General features: G+C 44.6%; 1 protein-coding gene across 2 annotated transcripts in view; it reads right to left on the bottom strand.

The window, feature by feature from the left end:
- The window catches only part of AFF1 (ALF transcription elongation factor 1), a 67,344-nt gene extending 45,588 nt beyond the window's left edge, over positions 1 to 21,756 (bottom strand). The window contains exon 1 of one of the 2 annotated variants that reach the window (XM_056489540.1): positions 21,577 to 21,756. In XM_056489540.1, coding sequence (XP_056345515.1) covers positions 21,577 to 21,593 — 17 coding nt within the window. In that variant the 5' untranslated portion in view covers positions 21,594 to 21,756. The remainder of the gene's footprint in view (positions 1 to 21,576) is intronic. The other variant, XM_056489539.1, reaches the window with a different exon arrangement.
- Between the last annotated feature and the right edge of the window lie 1,459 nt (positions 21,757 to 23,215).

Raw genomic sequence — 23,215 nt, forward strand, 5'->3', positions numbered from 1 at the left:
CCTAGAGGAGAGGCAGAGGACTGCCTTTGCTGTAGCAGTTAACCAAGAGGTCTGACTGCTGCAGAAAGGGCTTCCTGACTCAATGGGAGCTCTGAAAAATGTTGTTGACACATGGCAAATTTCTTTATATGGAACTGCAGTAAGGATGTACTTGTACCACTAAGGCAGAAAAATATATGCAGGGGTTAGACAGTGCACATTTAGCATAGTTTCCAACTTTGCCAGTACTGAACCATTTCCAAATATAGCAAAACACAAGTGTCCAGTAATATATATGTACCCTACTCCTGCAAACAATTTTAAATGCTCATAAAAGAAAAAAGAAGAAAGCAGCAATCACAGACCACTGCTCCAGTAAATACACACAATCCTTCTGTAATAAACTGTATGATAGAACCATCTCCCCTGTGCATCTGATGTCATTTTGCATGTCATCAATTTCCTATCTATAAGCAATTAGCTGGGCAGTTGCACTGCGTGCGCCAGAAAAGCTTTGTGCAGTCAGGTGTGGGAAACACCAACAGCAAAACACAAAAACTTAGGAAAAATTATAAGGCAAACTAGAAGCAATCTTGGCTATATCTAGTATCTGAAATTGTATGCTGGTAAATTATTTTTTAAGTGAATGTGTTTCACAAAAAGGCAAGCCACGTATTATGACCCTGAAAATTGCTTTTTACTAAAACACTGTGCTTACATCCATGTGGATTACGGATGTCCTTCTATTTCTAGGCTGGGCAAGCACCCAAACTCAGAGTAATAAAGTTGTTTTGCTCAGAGGTTCTGATCATGTTCAAATACAAGGAAAACCCTAAACCACTTGAGTCTCTCACACCAATAATATTTATGCTGAGAAGTAGCTATGTTTCCTATAGGCACCCCGACACTGAATGTAAAAGAACTTACGTGCTGCTTGCTGCAAAGACAGCAGCTGTAGAACCTCTAAAGGCCTTTTCTTTCCCTGAACCTTCCTTGACCCCAAGCTCTCTTCCCAGCAATAAATTCTTTCTAAAGAGTGTGGAGGGGGGGCAGAGGGGAAGGGCAGGGACGCCTCCTATTTGCCACAGTGCCAGCTCCTGCAGGTTTAAGAGGAGACAAAGGTGCTGCTCGGGAACACCCCAGCGCCCACGGGTGCTCACACACATACGGAATGCAGGGCAGTGCTCAGTGAGGCCAATCTTCACACCCTGCCAGGGTGCAGTGGACGTGCTGGCCATGCACAGCCCTGCTTCCAGGCCAAGGGTCATTCCCCTCCCCTTTGCTGCTCCGGATCGCCATCCACCCTCTGCCCCCTTGTCTGTATTGGGTCAATGAGATTTTCATTCCGAGTTTTCCTCCAACTTCATTGAACAGAAAGAGCTACCGTTTCAAAAGCAGAAGGATAAAGGGGAAAAAACACTAAGTAGCTACTTATTTAATAATGCCATTGAAAGCAGCAGCCTTCCTTCTCTAAGCTGCAGACAAGACCTTAAACTACCTGAAGATAAGAGCTAAAACCCCTTCCAATTCTATTTTATCTATAGGTGTCATAAAAACCCTTTGAAAACCTGGGCTATGCTGTAACTCACACGGCACTTCCCTAAGGTCAAGAGTCAGGAAGGCAGGCAGAAAGGCTCTAAGAAGCACGGCCAGCTCAGGCCCTGCGTGGCCCCGTGCCAAGAGGAGAGGAGGTCTCCACGTCCTGCCAGGCGCCAGCAAGGAAAGCCGTGCGGAGACGCCGTCTGCCGGGCTCCGGCACGGCTCCCTCCTGCCCCTGCAGCCCTGGCCCTGCCGCTGCCCAGCTGTGGGGAGAACCCCAACTCCTGCTCTTCAGCAACCTCTGCACACTCGCAGCTTTGAGATTTTCCTAGAATGAGAACTCAAGACAAACCTCAAAACCACCCCCAAGCTCTTCCTTACTTGTTTGTGGAAATGCTTTGTGAAACTGGACCTCGAGCTTGGCACCAAGCACACAGGGGCCCGGGAGTTGGGGAATACATGCACAAATCACCCCCACAAAAAAGCCCAAATTGTGCCTTGATACAGACTGAAACAGCAGAATTCTGGTAGGCTCAAAGAAGCCCAAGGTGAGGCACTGCACTACGGATTTGGTTCAGGAAGTTCAGCAGAGCACACACCCTGACCCACAACTTCATCCACACTTGGGTCTGTAACAGAAGCCATAAAATACCAACGTGCTCTGAAGCTGCACTCAGTGACATGCCAACCCTTACTACATAGGTTCAAATGCTGATATGTGACAATCCAGACCATGACAACATTTTCAAAAAATAGACTGGTGTAGGAAGACATTCTGTCTCTTCTGTCCCATGTGTTCTCCAAATGAAAATGAAAATAAAAATCAGCTTTAATTGTCATAAGATCTAGTGATGGCTCCCAAATGGAATTATCCAGGAGCAAGGAAGAGAGGTGGAGAAAGTCTAAAAAGCAAACATAAAGAAAACATTCACTTCCCTCTCAACAAGCAGAGCCTCTTCCTCTGAAACAGAGACACAACATTTCATTTTAGTACAACTGCAGGAAAGTACAAATTTATTGAAGCTCTTTTGTCATTAAAATTGAGTCTTTTTCTAAGGTGAGAAACTGCTGATGATGGCTGAGAGACATATTTTTGCTCAAGGCAAGACACATCATCCCCCAAAAGAATTAAACAGAGATCACAAAGATGCATCACAACAGCCTTGCTGCAGCACGCTGGCTCTGCTCCTATTAAAATCTGCACAGAAGAACTACCATCAATTTATAAGATCACATCTGCAAAGATTAAATATTCAGTTTCATTCATCAGCCCATCAGCTTGAAAAGAAACGTGGATAAAGGCATGGCACAGAAAGTTCCTGAGCATCACAGCTGAGCTCAGCTCTCACACTGGTATCATCTACACAGCCTGACAGTGACTGCAACACAAGCAGATGAAAGGACAGCACTACAGTTAATACCAAACAGCATCAAAAACTCCTCATCCCAACCTTTGCTTCCTTTCCTTTATGGAAACATTGACAAGTTGTGACTTGCTGAATTTTTTAAGTTCTGTTTCAAATCAAACACTGTTTCTCAGAAAATACACAGTTTGAACATACACAAGTGATAAGAGAAAAACATAGGGCAGAAGTACAACAGATAGTACAGTTAGTCAATAATTTTCTGCATCATCATCAATCAGCTTTGGTACATGCTTCCCAAAAATACATATCTTCACACTGAAGTGATCGGAATTAGAATTGGAATTAGCTTTTCAAGATTTTGCTTCCTCTAGCTCCTTCAACTCATCTCATCTATTTAGCCCCGTTTACTGACTGTATGACAGGGGCATCAGACCCACTGAGCAAGAGATCACAGCCTCACAGCCCACCTGTTTATCTACAATGACTGTAAAAAACCTCATCTCAAATATTTCTGAACAGAAAAACTGTTCCAAGAAAATGCAGCACTGCTGCAACCTTCCTTCAAAGCATATGGAAAAATGATCCTGAATACACCTCTTTTAATGTTTTAAATACAGAGCCCTCCAGGTTACACAAAAAGAAAAAAAAATGAAGCAGAGAAGGTTGGGATGTTGTAACATCCTTCTGTTGTGGCAGAAGGGAACTGCCACTTTGCTTAAGTATAAGCTAAGTTGGCTTTTGCCAGAAAAAAAAAAGCAGTTCTACTTTTGTAACATTAATCATCTTCTCACTCAGCGTCTCTTATGGCAATCTTTGGGTTCAAATTCTTACTTATTTGTTTCCTCCCACTGTTGCCAAGTTTAAAATTATATTCATTACTCAGCCATTAAAAGGCTTTTGCTTCCTTTCAGCATCAATAGGCCTTTGATCATCAAGCAGTTCCCAGGAGTAAGCCTGATCTTTTCCTAAAGAACTGAGCCCCTGCAGCGCCCAGAGACTTTAGCAGGAACTGGGAACTCTCAGATGTTCTTCAAACATGACAGATCCTTCATAGACTGAGCCTAAACCTCAGTGCAAATGGCTATGCACTTAAAAACACACTCCCAAGATTTTTCAGCCTGTGGTCCACAAACCAACTGAAGTCTCAAAAGAGGAAAAAGCAGATTTGTCAAAAGATGCAAATAAATGACACTACAACCTCTTTTGTGCCTACTCAAGAAAGGCAAACAAGTGAAACGTTTATGACTTGGACATTCCCTCGCACCCTGAAATGTTTAAAATCTAACTATTCTTTAGTTTTAAACTGCCACATGCAACAGCAACAGAAGAAATCTGGAAAAACGTGACAATTACAAAGCACGAAATTATGGTGCCACAGCCGAAGACCTGAACAAACCAAGAGGCAGCATCTGCACTTGTGATGCTGCAGAAATGAAGTCTCTGAAGTAACCCAGGCTTTCAGCCTCTCCCCATGGAGGTGACGTTAATAGAACAGAAAAGGTGTTAATTATAAGTTAGACGGGGAACACGGAAAGCTGTCATTCTCCATCTAAATGCAAATATACTAGGAGGGCTTTTAAGAAGGTGTGATTGTGTGAAGTGTAATTACAAGGAAAGCAGACAAGGAGCTGATGAATTTAAGGCTTTGTTTGTTCTGGATGTGGCAGGCAAAGCAGGAAATGTGAAAAATTTAAATCACCGGGTATGTGCAATGAAAAACCCTGACCACTTCGCCTCTGCAAGGCGTTCTGTACATGGCAGTCTCAGGCACACATCCCAGGATTTCCCCCAGCCACGTGAGTGGTCTGACTGCCATTCAGCCCCGAAGGCATGCGTGTCTTTGTGGGTAGGTGAGTCAAGATCTGCAACTCAAGTGCTATTTCAGTGACTGGGTATGAAAGAAAGAGTCAATCAAAGCTGCTGGCGCCTTGGCTAATGGAGCGGCTCAAGAAGGGCAGCCTTCCTGATGGGACCTGAGTCCAGGACGAGTTCTCCATATTTTAAGAGCCCTCTCGTAGCTGCAACACCAGGCAGCCTTGATTGCAGAGACACAACCATGACAAGACTGAGCTTCCATGTGAGCAGCTTTTGCAGGCAAGAGGAGCCCATCCATGTCCCTTCTCACTTCATCAGCAAGCATCAAAAAGTTAGCTTTGTCAGGATACAGATAAGAGAGTTGCCCAAATGGGTTTACTTTGCAGAAGTGACAGTGAAAAATAAGTTATTCTAAACTTCACTCTCTGTATCAAAATGGGAGGCTTCAGTTTGCCTCTAACTCATCTACACTGCTCTGTTGCACAGCTGAGCAAACATTTCCAAGCAGCCCAAGTGCCTCCTCCCAGGGAGAGCTCTCAGACCCAGGGCCAATCTGGTCAGGCTCAGCTGGTACACCCAGATGCCCCTGACAGCGAGCTACATCCTGGCTTTGTCTGAGAATCCGCTTCTATGGAGAAGCTGCATTCCCTACTGAGCAGATCCTGCTCCAACAGAGAGGGGACTTTGACTCACCCACGATTGTCTCAGAAGTGACCTTTTCCCATTTTTATGGATTTAAAAGTCAGCTGCAGTCATGAAGTCTCTCATCCACAAAACGCAACCTGGCACTATTCCTGACTTGCCACAGGGCAAGCACAGGGATGCTGGCACAGCAGGGTCACCAGCCCTGTGCCCCAGCCGCTGTTGCAGCAGCTGTTCCAGCAGCACCTTCCCTGCCTCTGCAGCACCTGGAGCTTGCTGCGAGCTGGATTTTTCCCTTTATGAAAACAGAGGTAAAGCTCTTGGCAACTGCCATCAACTGGGCATGCAGACTTGAATTCACACGTGGCCATGTCAGAGCAGCACAGTGGCAATTTGGATTAAGTCAGTGTTCAGGTAGTAGGCAGGCAGCAAGAAAAATTAAGGTGAGTAGACCCATTAGAGACTCAGCTTGACATGTTCTTCTCTCCACCAGGATTAACCTCTCATTGCTTGGGAATGGACTGCCCTGCAGCATTATTCCCTCCCACAGTGTTTCTTCCTCTTGATTATCTACATGTCACTTACAATAAGAAACATCATGCGATTGTTTAAGTCAGCTGAGACATAAACAAATTTAACTCATTGTCTTACAAACCTCAGCTCAGGAAAGTTATGTGACTGAAGTAAAATCAGTGGAAGAGTGCCAAATCTCAAGTTTTGTTAAGCCTGGCCAGGTCCTCCAGCACTCTGCACTTCAGTGCCTGGCCTCAGCTGTTATCTCTAAGCCAAATCTTTCTGGCAGGGCTGTTTAAATTAGCTGCATTAGCACAGGAGCAGGGTAACCACCACGTGGGGAGCAGCAGCCCTTTCAGAGCACATACATGCGTGCACAACCGCCCAGCACAGGGAGAAGGTGTTCCCCAGTGGAAACACAGAGGCAGGACGGTGATATTTTATTAACTCACCCACCACTAGCAAAGTATCACCGTCTCTAACACTGACAAGGCATACCTGAATAGTCAGAAGTGGTTACCAGTGGTTACTGCTCGAGCAGTCTAAAGGCTTTCTTCACTGAAGTGGTGCATGGAATCTCCCACTGTACCCATCTGCCTCTGAATTCCTCATCTCAATGGCAGAAATCCAGCACCTGGGATGAACTGTTGTAGGCCTGCCTGGGAAAATGCATAGTGTACAACCTACACTCTACCTTACATAAAACCTATCCTACCCGTTAATTTGCTTTTGCCTTGAAATACCTTTCGTGCTGTTCTTATTGTTCACTAAAATCAATAGGTTTAAAGGCAGCAAGAGAACTGTGTGTCTGCAGTAGTAATACATAAAAAGGAGAAAGTCAAAATGAAATCAGGTTTCTACTTCTTTAAAGTATGCTCTAAAACAAAGTCTTCACTGGTAAATCATGAGAGATTAGGTAAAAAGGCTGTTGCAAACTAGTACTATTTGAAAGGGAGCTAAATAATTAGGAGATCAAAAAAAAGCATCTTTACCTTTAATATTAATTTCCTAGACCTATTTTAATTTATTTTTTCACACAATTGCAACATTTTGATTCACACACATTTCGACCTTAGTGGTTATAGGAAATTAAAACCATGCTTGCTTACACCTACTGTTTCCTCCCACCCAATATCCAAACATTTCATTCCTGATGTAGCACAGAAGTACTCAGTCAAGCAAAGCCCAATGATCTCCTTCAACCCAGTTACAGTTTCTCCAGCAACCTCATAAAAATGATAAGCCTTTGAAAGAACTCTCACTTAAAAAGCCTTAAGATAAAAAGCAAGTTACAGCAATGTGAAAAAAGAAAAATAACAATCCAGGTGATATCAGCTGTTAAATTTCAGAAAACCAAAGTTTAACTTTTCACGTGAAGTAATTTTGTAAGTTAAAGATTCAAGTCTTACAATCTATTTTTCTACCTTAGTTCTTTGAGAGGCTACTGAAATGCTTACTGCACGTGCAGGAAGTCAAATGCAGTAAATTTTCTATTTTAGGACTATATTAAAATTACTGAAGTGGATATGCCTTTTGTTCATTGATTTTATAGAATGTCCTAAATGCCACTAAACCCCCCAACATTATTGTTCTCCACTACAGTAAAAAAATAATTTCAAGAAGATACATAGCTAGTAGAAGAAAACCCAAAATGTTTAGTGAGCAGCTTCTTCATGGGGGTGGTGCATTTAAATCCCTTCTCACACAACACTTCTCACACAGCTAACCATCCCTGCACATCTGGCCAAGTGAACATGTCACTGGTTTTTCCCCAGGAGCCTGCTAACCTCTGTCCGTGTCCATACTCAGCCAAGCAGCTCCTGTTCCATTAATTATTCTGCCATGCAGTCCACAGGTACCACAACAAACACATAAAGCTATATTCTCACTTCACACACATCTCAGCTTAGCTTGGTTCCCTTCAGCCATCCCCAAGCTCCCATTTTTCAATGACCCTGACTTCATCCAGCTTGCTGTAAATGCTGCCAGACAGCTTGCAGGGCTGGCAGTGAGACTCTGCAGAGCCCAAGAGCCTTTCACCTCAGATTTGCTGCACAGTCTGAAGGGTCCTCCTTTCTTCCCTCTGTGGCCATCCCAGCTGAGGGCCAGCACAGGCTCCTGCAGCTGACAGCTCAGTGCAGCTCAAAGCCCAGCGTGTAAAATGCAACAGCAGCCTGAGAATTTGCTCCTTTCCTGACTGCAAACCTGAAGCTGTTCAAAGAATTAACTCCACATCAAATGCTATCAGTGGTTTAATTTGCTGTGAGGCATATCAAAAGCAAGACCTGCAAAGATGAGCATTTGAAACTGTCTCAGAAATATGGATATGTGCAACTCTGCCTCCTGAATCTTTAATTTCCTGCAACCTATTAAACACAAGAGGAACTTTATAACATTTTTTGTCAAACACTCTCACTGTAAATCCTTCCCAAACAACTGAGCAAATCAAATACAATATGCTAAGAAGAGGATAGTACTGTAACTAAATTGAGATTAAGAAAAAATTAAAAATATGACAGAGACTAATTCTTTCATACTTTCATAGGAATTAGCAGCAAATACATCATGCATGAAAGAAAGTTTGCTATCCTTTTGAGTTTTTCCCTTACATAACAGTATGTACCAAGTAACAGGTTGGACAAGTCTTATCTGCATAGCAAGGACTACGTAGAAGCATAACAAGATTAGCAATGTTTGTTGAAAATATCTGTTTATATGCTGAAAGGCCTATTTAAAAACCTTTCCTGCATTCCCTGCCAGACTCTAGTTATTCAAGAAGTATTTTCTAAATTTTTTTTAATCTATACACAGAAGAGCCTGCTAACTTTCCTATGGTTTTCATCTGTTTTTCAATTTTATTAAGAGGTGCACATGCTCTGTAGCCAACTACCTCTCTGTGCTGGAGTTTCAAACTGCAATCGAATCGTCAGCCTGAACAAAGCATCTCATTGTCATTCCAAAAGAACTTGGCAAGTGTTCAATCTAAGCGAGAGCAATAATCCATGACAGGGTGCATTAGGCAGGTACTGATGCATGCCTAATGCACACTGCAAAGCATATACCTCTCCAAAATACACTCTGAAGTATCTTATCTTTCCTTTTTCCTGCTTTTTAAGAATATTTACACAAGCTGTTACTTTCAGCAACTACAAAAAGCTATCCCCTTAAAGAATAATAACAAAATGGATACAAATACTTTACCCTTGCAATTCCGTACACAATTATTCAACATCTTTCTGATTTTCCAATTAAAAACAAAAACAAAACAAACACCACATTTTCATCATATCATCTGCACCTCTGTTCAAAAAGCACCTATTTTCCCTTGGTACTGGAAGCAGGCTGAGAAACTGCCCAGCTCCACCATCATTAGCCACACTTGCGTGCAGGCAGTGGGAACATCACCCTCTGGCTCGGACCTAAAGCAACAGGCAGCTCCCGTTCCCACGGGACAGCAGCACGGCTTTGGCAGTGCCAAGGCCACTGCAAACACTGGAAATCTCTGAGCTGCCTGCTGCTGGCCTGCTGCTGGGTCTGCATCTGTGTGCACCAGGCAGGAGCATGTCCCAGACGTGCCAAGAAAGGCTTGAGCAGTGCAGGGGCTTCTGCACGCAGGTGAAGTCAGGCAGCACCAGGAATCCAGGCACTAAATCTTGGGAAGGGAGTGCTGGTGGGAATCATCCAAAGCACTTACCTTGCCTCCCTGAGCATGTGCCCCTGGAGAACATGTTCCCTGCTAACCATGTCCTGTTCTGGAGAGCACACAGCTCTACAACAAATCAACAGCCAGCTCAATACCCAGCTAACAGCTCCTTCACCTGCTGCTGCCTAGCCCAGGTGAGATATCTGAAGGATGGACACAGTTTCTCTAAGGACTAATGTATCTTGAAAGGCTTGCAGCAATACCAAAAAACGACAGTGTCAATGTGCCTCTTAGCACATCTCCTCGACTGCTTAAAAACATGAGGTATTTTTTGTGAAGCACATAACACAGCAAACCCCATGATTTTTACAGGGAGGCAGAGGGACAATGCATTTTCCAGCTGAAATAGCAAACTACTACATACTAGGCGTTATCTGCCAATAATTGGGCAATGTGCTGATTAATACTTTTTCTGGGTTGCCTAAGGACACTGCATGCATGAGTATCTCGCCACTATTAATTAATCACTCTTTGTGCTTTTATCCTGGTAGAATTTACGTGTTGCACACAGTGAATACCCTGAATGAGGCAATTTCTACCTCCAAAAGCACTTACTATTGTCAGTTTATTTGCCCTGCTTAGCCCGATGCTCAGATTGGCAATAAATCATCATTCTTAGCAGCTGAGGTGTTTAGTGTCTTTCATTCAATATTCTTTCCTCCTGCTGTTCCCCCTGGAAGTACAGTAATCATGTGCTGAATAGTCATTTACAGCACTGCAATTAAGAGATTATTCCATTAGGCTTTGTATTTCTATCCGGTTTTATGTTTCCATTAAAAGCACTTTGTTAAACAATTGAGCAAACAACTTAATTCAACAGCAGGAGCCTCATGAGCTGATGCCTGTCAGGCAGAGCCCCAGTGAAGCAGCTCAGGATGGGCAGGAGGTGCTCATGGGTGCACAGAGACCCTCCTCTGAGGCAGGATCCCAAAACCAGAGACAGGACAGGACAGACGACTGCAGATGGGCCAGTGTGGCATAAGCAACTGGGGGAGCAACTGCTGCCAAGAGATTGTGTGAAACTGGGGAAGAGTCACTGGCCAGTGAGTGGGTGCATTCCTCTGTGAACACAGCATTATTTCTTGTACCTCTAAGAGTAGAGCAAAAAATGTCAAGGAGGTTCTAATTCCATAAAAATTGATCACCTCTTCAAGGAGCAAGATCTGACAAAGGAAGTCACATCTGCCCAGGCAATGACTGTGGTGATTGCACCCCAAGCTGGTGACCAAGGCTGGAAAATCACACCAAAGTGCCACAGAAATACACAGGAGGAGTTTCACCAGGCATATCCAGCACTCTGTCCACGCAGTGATGACTCAGGGCACCTTCCAGGGAATAAATCACCTTCTCTGATAACGCCCTTCCAAGCCTCTGCCCTTACAAGTATTTTCATGGCAACATCCAATGAGTTTCTGTCCTCAACACCATGGTGGCAATAGACTTGGAAGAGAATGAATCAGCACTGCCTCTCCCTGGGGTTCCTCACCCCTGCCCTCCCACACACGTTCCCAACAATGCTCACTCCCTGCCCTCAGGATGAGGCAGGAGGCGCTTTGCTCACCGAGGGACAGAGCAATGTCCTACAGTAACCACTGCACCGGGCTCCTGAAGATGGCTTTACATTTACATTTACATGCAGGCTGCTGGACTTTTCCTCACCCCCTGACAGTCTGCCCAGAGATACATCCAGTGCCAAGCACAAAAAGCCCCTTGAACAATCTCGACCCAAGCAGAGAGCTTCCTGCTTCATCACAGGGATGCGCTGACTCAGGATTGCTTCATCTCTCTGTACTCCCTCGCTGGCCCCGAAATTCATTAATGAAACATCCACAAACAGAGTGAGTAACACCCCCAACAGCAGCTAACACCTCTCATAACCCAGGTAACATCCAGCCAAGTCATTTGTAGAAAGCTAGGTATTTTCAAGAAAATGCAAGTTGATCACAGTAATTTGGAACCACAGGATAACACTCTCCACACACTTTTTAACACATTTGGTAACTTTTCTGTCTTGCCCAATTGCTTGGTTACTGCTGTGATAAACACGGGCTGCAAAACAGTAAAATTCTGCAAAGCAAAACTTGCCATAAGTATTTCTGGAAGCCCCTTGAAAAAAGGGAGTAAGGAGAGAGGCTCACTATTTATGCATTTTTCTATTTCTCTTGAAACTTTTATCAATCCTCAGAACAGCTCTTAGAATCCTTCCTAAATAGCAAATTGTGCCTTAACTCTCCACTTTTTCACTTAATAGCCCTGCTTAGAAAAGTGGTGCTTGTAGTAATGCATACAACAGAGAAAGAACACAGGAAATTTTAAGGTTAATATCCCTCACTTTTCTACATCTCTTTTTCTGTCATTCCTCAGTTTCAAGCTGTGAATCAGGAATCCATTTTGAGCACTCACTTATACACATGCAAAACCCATTCTCCGTAAAAGCTCCAGGTCAAGAAATCTTTTTGAGCGCTAGCTGAAGCAAAGCTCTTTACCAGAAACACTCTTTTGAAATGGACTTGAAAACTTAAAAGCCAAAGGAAACTAGAAAATTAGATACTGTCATAAATTCCTCTTTTCACTAAAGTACAACATTGCTTTATAATACAGAGTTTAAGCCTCTCAAAATCTACAGCAGGGGTAGACCAGCTGGAACCCAGTGTGCAAGCTGAAGGCTACGATTTGGCCCCTAATGAGGACAGCGTAGAAAAACCCAGAGAATTTCTTTTCTTCTATATTTTATTGGTATAAAATTTGGAGCAGCAGCTGTAACAACACCTTGTGTGTTCAGCCTGCTGAGCCCTGGCATGTCAGTTCTCACCACTGCCTCAGCTTTCAGCACACCCTTGGCCAGCTGAACTCACACAAACCATTCAATCCTCCTCTGGTTTCCTACTTTCCATTGAGACTTCTCTGGGTGTAAGCAGGATCCTAGATCTGTATCTAGTCAGTGCCTGCAGCTCCCTTGCACTCCCATCTTATTTGCACTCACCCACGCAAAACAGAAGAGGAAGGGGTGAAAGAATAGTTCAAGGGCCTTCTAAGAAAACTGCATGGCTTAATTAAAGACCTTTTAAATGCATCTTATTAACCTCAGCAAACTGCTACTCGTTGTTCAGACCTCCCCCTCTCTAGGGGAAAGAAAGAACTATTGAACAAGTAAAACCAAATCATTATTCACTTGGCAGATTACTGTACACAAACAGCCTTTCAAGTTGTTACATTCAAGTAAACACAGCTTATATCAATATCATCTGTACTTTTCTGTCATTAGGCTGCGAGGGAAGAGGATGGCCCATTTTCAAGGAAGCAATTTTTACAAAGGAAACCATTAACTTGATATTTAATCGATGCACAAAGGAACAGGGAAGTGAAGAAATTACCCAGAAGATGGGGTTGGGATACAGAAAGAAGAGACTTTTCTTCACAATACCTTCTTTTATATTATATTTCTATCAGACTTTTTCCAGGGGATGTGGGGGAATATTTTGAAACATCATTTCGATGTTTTCTCCCACTATAGCTGAAAATAAGACCTTTTCTCCGACTTTCTACTGTTTCAACTAGCACAAATGACTGCCTAATCAGAAAGTTACAGGAATAAGCACTGTTAAGGGAGCCGAGTGGAAACAGTACTGAACACAGCACCCTTGGCTGAGACACCATAAGCTCCATACGTGTCTCTTCATAACTAAGTACAGCACGGATACCAAAGTCAGTTCTAGGTAAGAACTGGAACCACTGTATTAGGCCAACGTTTAGCCTAAAGGACAGAATGTCAACTAAATGTTCATTAGATTTAAAAACTAATCCAGACTGCATCTGGCTTTACAAGCACTACAAGACTGTAGTGTGTATGTGCTGTGTGTGTGTATGGTTTTATTTTTCTTTGATTTGGGGCGTTTTGATGGGGTTGGTTTAGTACACTCGGTTTCTCAGTTTTCACAGTAAATTCTCTCCCAAGTTGTTCAAATAGCAAAACAACATCAACACACACCAATACAGCTGCCAAACCAGATCCCAAGAAGGTTTTGGTTGCAATCACCAGATTATGCAATAATTACAAACTGCTTTCATTTATTCAAGGATTATAGAAAGGAGGTTCTGGCTGTGAAATACAGTGCTACACTACATCAGGTGTCTATACTGCAAGAGGAACAGTAATAGGTTCCCTACACATAAATTCAGTCTGTCCTTCCAAACATGCAGTAAACAGGGATGTGTAATGAGAGAAACCTATTTACTGTAATGCAGTTCATCCAGTTTACTTAACTGACTTGGAAAGAAAACACCCTTTCCAAATCATTAGGAACCAGACTGATTCACATGTTTAAGTAATGGAAGAACCAGCTTGGGAGCCAAGTTTTAATGTTATCAATTTCTGCAGACTGACGATTTCACCCATCTGTTTTACTCCATTGTAATCCTACTTGTGCAGAGCTGCACTGTCAGTGCACCATGGGACCAAACAACAGTACTACTCATCAGTGACATGCTCAGGTAGATACAGAAACTCCACTTTGGGGCTGGCTCACTTGGACCCAAAACCAAGGCTAAACTCATCCCATCTACCCACGAAGAGTTTGGAACCGGTTTGGAAGGAGGAGGGAACAATAGCAAAAAGTTAAAGGCATCCTCAGAGGCAAACTCCAGACTGAAGCTGCTAATGTTCTTCTCCCATCCTAGGCTAAACTCATTTTTATAACAAATAGAGAACTGCAAGGGAAACCTTTGTGCCACTTAATTCACTAAATGACCAATCCTTTTTTCATATGTAAAACACTAAGTTACTGAATTTTTCCAAGTCAGCCAATTTAGGAAGTTATTTTGGTCTATTGTTCTCAATTCCTCATCGTACAAGTCAACTTTTCCTGCAGGACGCCATGGCAAAAGCACCCTACATCTCTGAATAATAGGTCTCATTATTATGGTGCTTCTAAAAGAAGATTATACCTTCTCAAAGAACAGCACACTATTTTACCTATTTTTCTCTCTCCCCAATATGAGTGGTTACAGAGAATTTTCTTATACTCTAGACCAGCAGCTTTTTTACCCCTGTAGTGCATTACACAGAACCAGGCATTCCCTCTATGGAAGGCCATAAACCCAGCTGAGCAGAGAGACCCTATTATCAGTTTGCTGAAGCCAGTCCATGTAAAATAGACTGGGGTTTGTAAATAGATAAAGATCACCCACAGTGTTCCAAAACCTCAGCAAAGTGATCACATTACCTTTAAATATTAAGGCACTTGTTCATCTTGCTACCAGAATGAAAGTTTCAGAATATCATGCGTTAAATCAGAAACCCAAAATCAAACCAATGACCAATTAAAAGTTAACTGCTGGATAAAGCTGAGCACTCTGCTACAAGGGAGCTCAGGGTCTCAGCAAAGAAGGGAGACACAGTGGTCCAAAAGAGCTCTTTGGCCAGCACAGCTTACACCCACCATCCCACAGCCACCCTCCCAGAAACCATGTGCCAGAAAAAGCAGCTTCTTCACCAGTATCACACAGTTCACACTTGGGCCAGCACAGTTATCTCACCTCTGCAGTGTATTTGTTGCCTTTTAGCTATGCCAGCACTTTTCACATTAAAACAGGCCTGCAGTGACAGACAGACAGACATGGCAGGCTCCAGGTAGTAGCAATTCTAAGGGAGTCTTCTAAAAAAGCTCCTTGCTTTGCAGCACAGAGGGACAGACCAGGCTCTGTTTCTGTTAGCACATGCTGCTTTACTAAGCTATGAAGAAATAGCTCTCTAGACTGACAGCCTGTTCTCAGCAACGCCACAGGCTTATTGACATCAGGAAAACAACTTTTCCTAGAACAGCTTGTTCTGCTGAGGGCTGTAGGGACAGGGAAATGAGAAGCATGTCACCAAAGCACTTCTAAACTGCCAGTATATTCCCTGCCTTCAGATTAGGATGATTTTTCCAAAATAGCCTTCAGGGGGGGAGAGGGTTATTGAGAAATAGCTGCATACCAGTTACAAGGGAGGGTTTCTGAGCTGTGCTTGAAAAGATGAAATATCCCAGTAATATCTTTTTAAGCAAAACCTTACAAACTGCAGAAGAACAAAAAGCCCTAAAGCAATTTCTTATCACATCTCCAGTTCTCCAGAGATATAAATACCCCTTTACTGCTCCACATTTTAATAATTCCTTTCCATTTCAGATGCCAGCAGACACCTGCATTTCAAAATGCAGCTCAGCTCAGGGAGGAGGCACGTGCACTGGAGCTCTCACACACACCTCACATGCACACACCACCTGCTAAACACCACTGTGCCATGAAGGAGCTGATCATACACTGCTGAATACATCACTTGCTGATTACAACTTACACACTATATGGCATTCTGAGAAGTAGAGATGTATGGAATAAAAATGCTACCATATGCTTGAGAGTTTTCTCTTTTGTCTATTTTTAAAAAGGGCTACTTCTTACTCATGTTTTGGTTGAACTGGTGATAGAGATGTTTTTGTTGTTTGTTGTTCTTTGACGAGTTTTCATGGTTGGATTTTGTTGCTCTTTTTTTTTTTGTTTACAAGAACAAAAATTAAACCCATGGTCCTTGCAGTTCTGAAAATGAGTTTTACTGTTGTCTCTGAAGTTAAACATTAACAATTTGCTTGCTGAACTTTCTCTAAAGAGATTACAGCAGGAACATTATTTTCTCTTAACCTGACAGATTTGCAAAAAAAAGTGCAAAAACAACAGTAAAGGGAAACTTTAGGTTGCTATACAATAAACACTCAGAACAACTGAAAATTACAATTTTACAAACAATACCTAAGCCTAAACTAATCCAGAAGACAAATATCTTCAAGAAGCACTTGTGATGCAGGCTGCCAAGTGTGCCTAGATATCTCAGCTTGACAATTATGAAGCATTAACAGGAGCAGAGCAACTTCTCAAATGTAGTTTTGTGCCCACACACCTGCTCTTTCTCCCCGTTTGCCACCTCCCCCTTCCCAAACAAGAATAAGGCAGGAAAAGAAATGCAAGGTGATCAACAACTTCTGCACGTCAGCAGTAAAAGATCTGGGGGCTGGCTCTGCACAGAGCAGCCACCACAGCTGGCAGGGAAGATGGGCTGCAAGAATTCTACCTCTCACCGCTTTCCACAGCTGGAAGTTTCCATCAGCTGTACTGAACTAGAATTTAACTTCTCTTCCCTGAATTGTCTAGGAATAGGCAACTGTGGAAAATCTTCTCCTAGCACAGGCAGCAGCTCTTGTCTGTTCCCCACAAAAGGATTCTGCTGGAAAGGCAGCTCTATCTTAATCTAATGTACTGTAACACCTCGTTTGGGAGTGATAATTGCCCCAGCCAGCCTCACACTCTTTTTTTATCATGGACACAGATGAACTACAGCAGCCAAAATTGCAAAACATAAAACAGCCAGTACATCTTCCACTATAACATACCACAGGGAAAAGAAAATCTCTAGGCTGTGTTCAAGATTGAGCAGGAAAAGTACTTTCTCTCTTTTTAGAGGCTCCTGCATCTCTACAGTAACTCTTTTGTCATGCCAGGTAAGTAAACCAGCCTCTGCACCTCCAACCACCCAGCACCAAACCCAGGCCCTAGGATGATACCCTGCACTCTCTGGAGAACTCCTCCTCACTTCACTGCCCTCCATCTCATGGAAAACAATGTCATTGCAGCATTCCCACATAACTTTAAGGAGATACCTCTCCTATTGTATTTTAAAGGCATGTAAAAGCTTCATGCATCATCCACTATGGCTCCTCTCAGAAGAAAAGTGGTGAGGAGAATTTATGCACCTCACCTGGTTTCCTGCTCTTCGTGCTGCATCTTGCAGTTGTACTAGCAAACGGTTTTCTCATAAAAAGATGTGAGGCCTCTCTTCATAACAGATTCAGACACAGGAAAATTACATGACCTGAGGAAACATTCCCTTGTACACCAGCTCAAGTATGTCATGACAATTGTACTTCAAAGTTCTCAATGGCCTATTGCAAATTGGAATACCCAGTGCTAAGAAAACCCAAACCAACTTGAAAAATCCACTTCCCTGTGAGCATCTCTCTCTTCTGTGTGAGCGTTTCAGCTGCAGGTCTGCCTTAGAGCAACCTCATGCTCAGAAAGTCCAGGTAATTAGGTACTGCAAACTGGAAATCCCCAGCAGCCCACAAAACATGCCACAGATCATCCAGACATGTGGCTCTGGAGAAAACAGATTTCTACTTCAAGGCAGGGCTAGCAGCAAGCAAAACCAACAGCATTTCATGGGATATTTTAGCTTTCAGTAGACAAGTAAACTCCCACAAGATAGTCCTTCTTGACCTCCATCAGCTGACTGGAATCCAGCATCACCAATACCGGCATTTGCCTGTATCAACAGGACCCATGAAACAACATATGAAAAGCGTCTTTACATCTGGCCTGAAAAGTGTGAAATGACACAGAATGAACTAAAGCTGCATCATTCAACGTCACCTCTCCTGAGGGAAAAGCTTCAGCTTCAGAATTTATTATGTTTTAAGTATAGATAAGGCCACAAATTATTTCTGCAAAGCATCACGTTTCTCTACTACAACGGGCAGTACAGCCTCCTCTCCAGACTCTTCTGGGTTTAGCTGGTACAACCTGGCTTTAGGGGGTGGAAACAGAGGGTTTCCCAGGCTGCTGCCCATCATTACCCTTCCCTGCAGGGCTGACTCAGGAGAAAGAGCAAGATGAGCCCAGCAGGGATGACAGCACAACACTCAGGTTTCATGTTGCTCTGACTGTGTACTGTATCCACCTATGTACAAAGATTAGAAAATTGCATTCATCCTGCACATCAAAAATGATGCTAACCATGACCACACTGAAAGAAAAGTTACAGATAAGAAAACCCATAATTCTTAGCATCCAAAACAACAATGTATTTCGTTTATCCTCCTGCTGTAAATAAATGTAATCGACAGCACCTACAGACAATTTTAAATGACCACAAGCAGCCTGAGAAAAGCAGCCTGCATCTTAAAAAGAAGAGGCAGATATTCATCTGAAGAGCCTCAGCTTGCAATTTGCTGCAGTAGAGCAGATACTTTAATACAGAAAGAAGCAGAAATGAGATGGGCTGTCAGCCTGTCCCACACTCCTCCCAAGGGTCCTGCCATATTCCCAGAGCAGCTGAACGGCACATGATGAACATCACACCACACTTGACAAGAAACTAAATTTGTCCTTATTCAGATCTGCTTCTGCTCACAAGTTCCTGAATATACCATAAAAGCCTGACACAAGCCCTGTTGCCTGGGGACACCACAGGCATCAGATCACCCGTGCACTCCAGAAGCAAGCGCATAGAAAGCTACAGCTGCAAACCTACGGCTCAGCGAGCAACTTCAAAAACCCCCACAAGCCTACATTATTACACAAAACAACGTTAACTGGAGGATGGTTTCTCTACCTAATAGCTCCAGATGTAAGCTACTTTCACCAGCTAATGGGAGAAGCTGATCATTCTAAAACAGCTGAAAGCAAACCATGCCCAACTCGCCCTGTAACCATTTCTTAAGATCACGATTTTAAAGAACACAGTGGCATCCATTAGCACATCAGTTCCTCAGCAGTATCACTACTACAGTTTTTAAAATGCTAAGGAGTAGCAACAGGCAGGTTTCATCACCTTGTTTTCCTTGTCCTTCCGCCCTTCAAAACTGTGAAGCCCAAATGCTCTAGGTGAGCTGCTAAGGATCACAGCACTGAAGCTGAAGAAAGGATGCTGGATTTTCTTGTTTCCAAACAAGCATCCTCCCCTATGCCAATCACTTTCACTAGCTAAAGCAAGCAGCATGTGAGAAACAGAAAACGTGAGCAGATGGAGGAGTGCCTGAAGGCCTTGTACAGAGTGATAAACAAAAAACACTACTGTGCTCGGTATCACACCACCTCATCAGTAACTTACTGAGCTTGCAAAAATTGCCTGTATTTTTTGCAAAGCACAAATAAACACAGAAAGCTCACCCCTTTCCTTTGTCAGCTACCTTGCAGAGTAAACCCTCTGATACGTTTTAGCAAAATGAATTCTGGAGACATGTGGCTTCTCAGTCCCGTGCAGTGGAGTTCTAATTATTTATTGTGAATATTAATTCATCCTTTACTGATGAATAAAAGCTTCTACACATCCACAAAACACAGTTTGTTTGTTTTTTTTTTTTTGTTTTTTTTAATGGGATGGATACCCCTGCAAACCTATGCCATTGAAACAGAAATACCACAGCCTCTCTGGCAAATGCAACCTCTCTCCTACAGAATTATTTGTGCTGCTTATATGCACTCCTGCTCTCTTTAAATGACTTAAGCAATAATCAGAGATCTTAATACAGATCTTCAGGCATACAGTGTAGCCTCTGAACTCGCTGTGCTGAAATGCTCTCATGCAGTTTTACAGCTTGAGCACCTCACAGCATCCTGACAAAAGCAAAAGCCAACACACAGGATGGAGAAGGAAGGAGTACAGAACGGCAGGTGTGTGTCCTGTCCCCATGTCTGTCTCAAATGGCAGGTGTGGGGCACAGTCCTTCCATGCCCTGCAGAATCCAGCCCCACGGTCCCGGCCCGTGGACCATTTTCCTCCCTTCACTCTGAGCCACTCAGTGTGTAACACTTGATTCTCTGCGCCGTTCACCTTATGGGTCAGGGATGTGCCTCACTGGCCCCAGTGCCAGCTCTGCCCTCTCTTGGCCAGCTGGCTGAAGCTGGGGGCTACTGCTGGGACTCGGCTCTCACGTGGCCTCCTGCCACCCAGCAGAATGGTTGGGCGACCTCTGAGATACCAGGCATGTCCCTGGCCTTGGAGCCAAGCCAAGCTCCAGGGCCAGCCAGCATCCCTAGGATTTATGCTGCATCCAGCATGCGGTCCTATTACAGCAACGCCGATAATGCAGGCCAGTAAATCATGCAAAGGGATCATACAAAGGAAGAAAAAAGATGCTAGGAACTCAATCTTTACCTTTTTGTTAAGTACTCTCTATGTAAAATACTCCCACCATTGGGAGGGTAGGCTGGGAGCTGGAGAAGAGCTCAGCTGTTAACCAAGCAATCAATCTTCCCCAAAGCCCAGGGCTCTGTCCTTCTCCAGTTTGTAACTGGAAGCCAGCTCTTGGCTTCAAAACTGCAGAAAAGCACCACTGTGAAAATGCACCGTGAGTGCCAAACTTATGTGTTGGATATACCATCATTTTAATATTTTTTTTCCTGCCTGCAGAAAAGGGGAGCAGGGTGGCTGTTTGGTGTGAGACTAAAGAGTAAAAAGGAATTTCTCTCTTTGGCATTTCTGAAATGCCCATTAAGGCATCGTAAACGCTAAAAGGCATTTAACAGGTACCTTAAATAGCACTGCTCCATCAAGTACTACTGCTTAAGAAAAGCTGCCTCCCCCACGCCGAGTGTGAAATTTACTTTAGGCAGGACACTCCCCCACTCCTCCCGAGAGCAGGCAAAATGCTGCTACTTTAAAACCACAGCTAAAATGTATCTAGCCAAGACCGGTGTTGTCGCTCGAATTTCGCTCCCCGGCAGCACCTCGCTCATTTCCGAGCTCCTCTGCCGAAACCATTTTCTCCCCAGCAGACACAGCCGGCTCTGCAGCCCGGCCGAGCAGAAACCATTCCCCACCTTCAGACGTGAGCAATGACAGAAACCTGCGTGCAGGCGAACAGAGACCAACAAACAGAGACAAGTCTGCACGGCACAACAGAACCAATCTCAAAGAGCTTTTAAACACACAAGTCCACGGGGGAGAGGGAAATCAGTTTAAAGGAGCTTTTAACTTGTTGGACTGGGAGAGATTTGCCGGGGAGCAATTAAGACTTTGCTTTTCCTGCTGGAAGAAAGTTTACGCTGGGAAGAGGGAGCGGGCGCTCCGGTGAATAAAACATTCGGACAAAACCCACGGGCTCGGGGTAAAACCCCACAGCCAACGGAGCCCGAGCAGGAGCCAGGGCATCACAAACCCAGCCCTCAGCGAGATGCACCGGGCGCCACCAAAGTTATTCAGTGCCGTACCTCGACTGGGCAGCCATCGCGGGGTTATCCTGCCAAGCGTTCTCTATCCATGAGCTCCGTCCGCAGCTGTCCTGGCTCTACCCCGCCGCCCCAGCGCGCCGCCCCATGTGCCGGCCGCCGCCGCGCCGCGGCTCCCCCCGCCCGGGCGGCCGGCGCAGGGCCGGGGCTCGCTCATTTTGATCGACATCCGGGCGCCCGGCCCTCCCCCGGCCGCCGCCAGGGAGGGGGGCCCGCCCTGCGCCGCGGGACGGCCCCGCTCCGGCCCGCAGCCGGCAGGCCCGGGTGCCGCTGTCTGCCGGGGCTGCGGCTCCGCTCGGTGTCCCCGCAGTGCCCGGGGCGGCGGGACCGGCGGCAGCTCGGGCGCCGCGCCCGGCCCGCGGCCGCCTCCCCCTGCCCGGCCGAGCGCTCGTGGTACGGCCCGGCCCGTGCGGGAGGGCCGTGCTGCCCCGCGCCGCTCCTGAGGCGCTGCCCGCGCCCCCGGGCCCAGGGCCGCGGCCGGCCCGAGCGGGCCGGGGCTGCTCCGCCAGCCGGGGCTGCTCCGCCGGCGGCCCTGCCCTCCGCCGCCGCCGCAAGGGCGCTCCTGCCGCGGCTCTTCGGGTATTTGCCCTTTTGGTTTTGTGGGATTTTTTTCTTTTCTTCTTCTTAGTTTTTTTTATTATTTTTTTTTTATTATTTGTACGGGACGTTTCTGCTTTTAGAAAAACATAATAAAACAGCACAGGTTTTTTCGAAATTTCGGAAGTTCCAAACCCTTGGAAGCGAGCGCGCAGCCCAGCTGCAGGCGCGCACCCCAGGTGCGGATGCGGCAGAGGGAGTCCTGAGAGCGCTGCTGAAGCCGGGATGGAATTGCAGGCTGAGAAACCTTTGGGAAAAGGGTTGTTGAGTGCAGGTGAAGCTGGTGATGCAATTTCTGCTGGGCTCTGGTCCTGGCCGCACTCGGAAAGCAGCTATACCTGTCCTTTGCTCCGCGTGTTTCTGGGCACAATTATAGAAATAAACTACTGCAACTGCTTTCAACTAGGAATTAAACGAGCTTTCAGTAGGCAAAAAACATGTATACAATATCCCTTCAACTTTTCTCCGAAAGTGTATGGCTTAGGTTTCTACCAACACTGCAACAACATTATGTTCCTCCTACTTTTCGGCTTTAAAGCACAGCTTGTGTCGAAGTACGTGGCAGATATGAGGAGAAGGGTTTATACTTTTTTTTTTTTTTTTTTTTTTTTTTAATGTTTTCCTACTCCAGATAACCTTTATGGGAATCTTGAGTCTGAGCTATCTCCACAAAGATTAAATAAAATTCATATCGGCTCCTTCAGGCAGAACAAAAAATACGGAAAAAAATATATGCTGTAGATTTTCCACAACAGCTGAGCTTTCTCCAGGAAAAAAAAAAAATTGTTTGCTCTCACCTAAAGTTTCTAGCACTTTTACACCTGCCCCCCTTCAAAAGCACTTGATTAGGTGCATCTGACAAATTAGTGTTTCTCCGAAGAAAGCTGTCGGAATATGTCCTGTCACCTGCCGACTCCTCCCTCATGTTTGTTTCCAAAATCATCAGACTGCAGCTTTTCTCACCTGTTTCTATTCCCTCATCAGGGATACAACCTTCTCTTCTTCCCCTTTTTTGTAAGATGAA

The sequence above is a fragment of the Oenanthe melanoleuca genome, chromosome 4 (assembly GCF_029582105.1).
Source record: "Oenanthe melanoleuca isolate GR-GAL-2019-014 chromosome 4, OMel1.0, whole genome shotgun sequence".
Taxonomy (NCBI): domain Eukaryota; kingdom Metazoa; phylum Chordata; class Aves; order Passeriformes; family Muscicapidae; genus Oenanthe; species Oenanthe melanoleuca.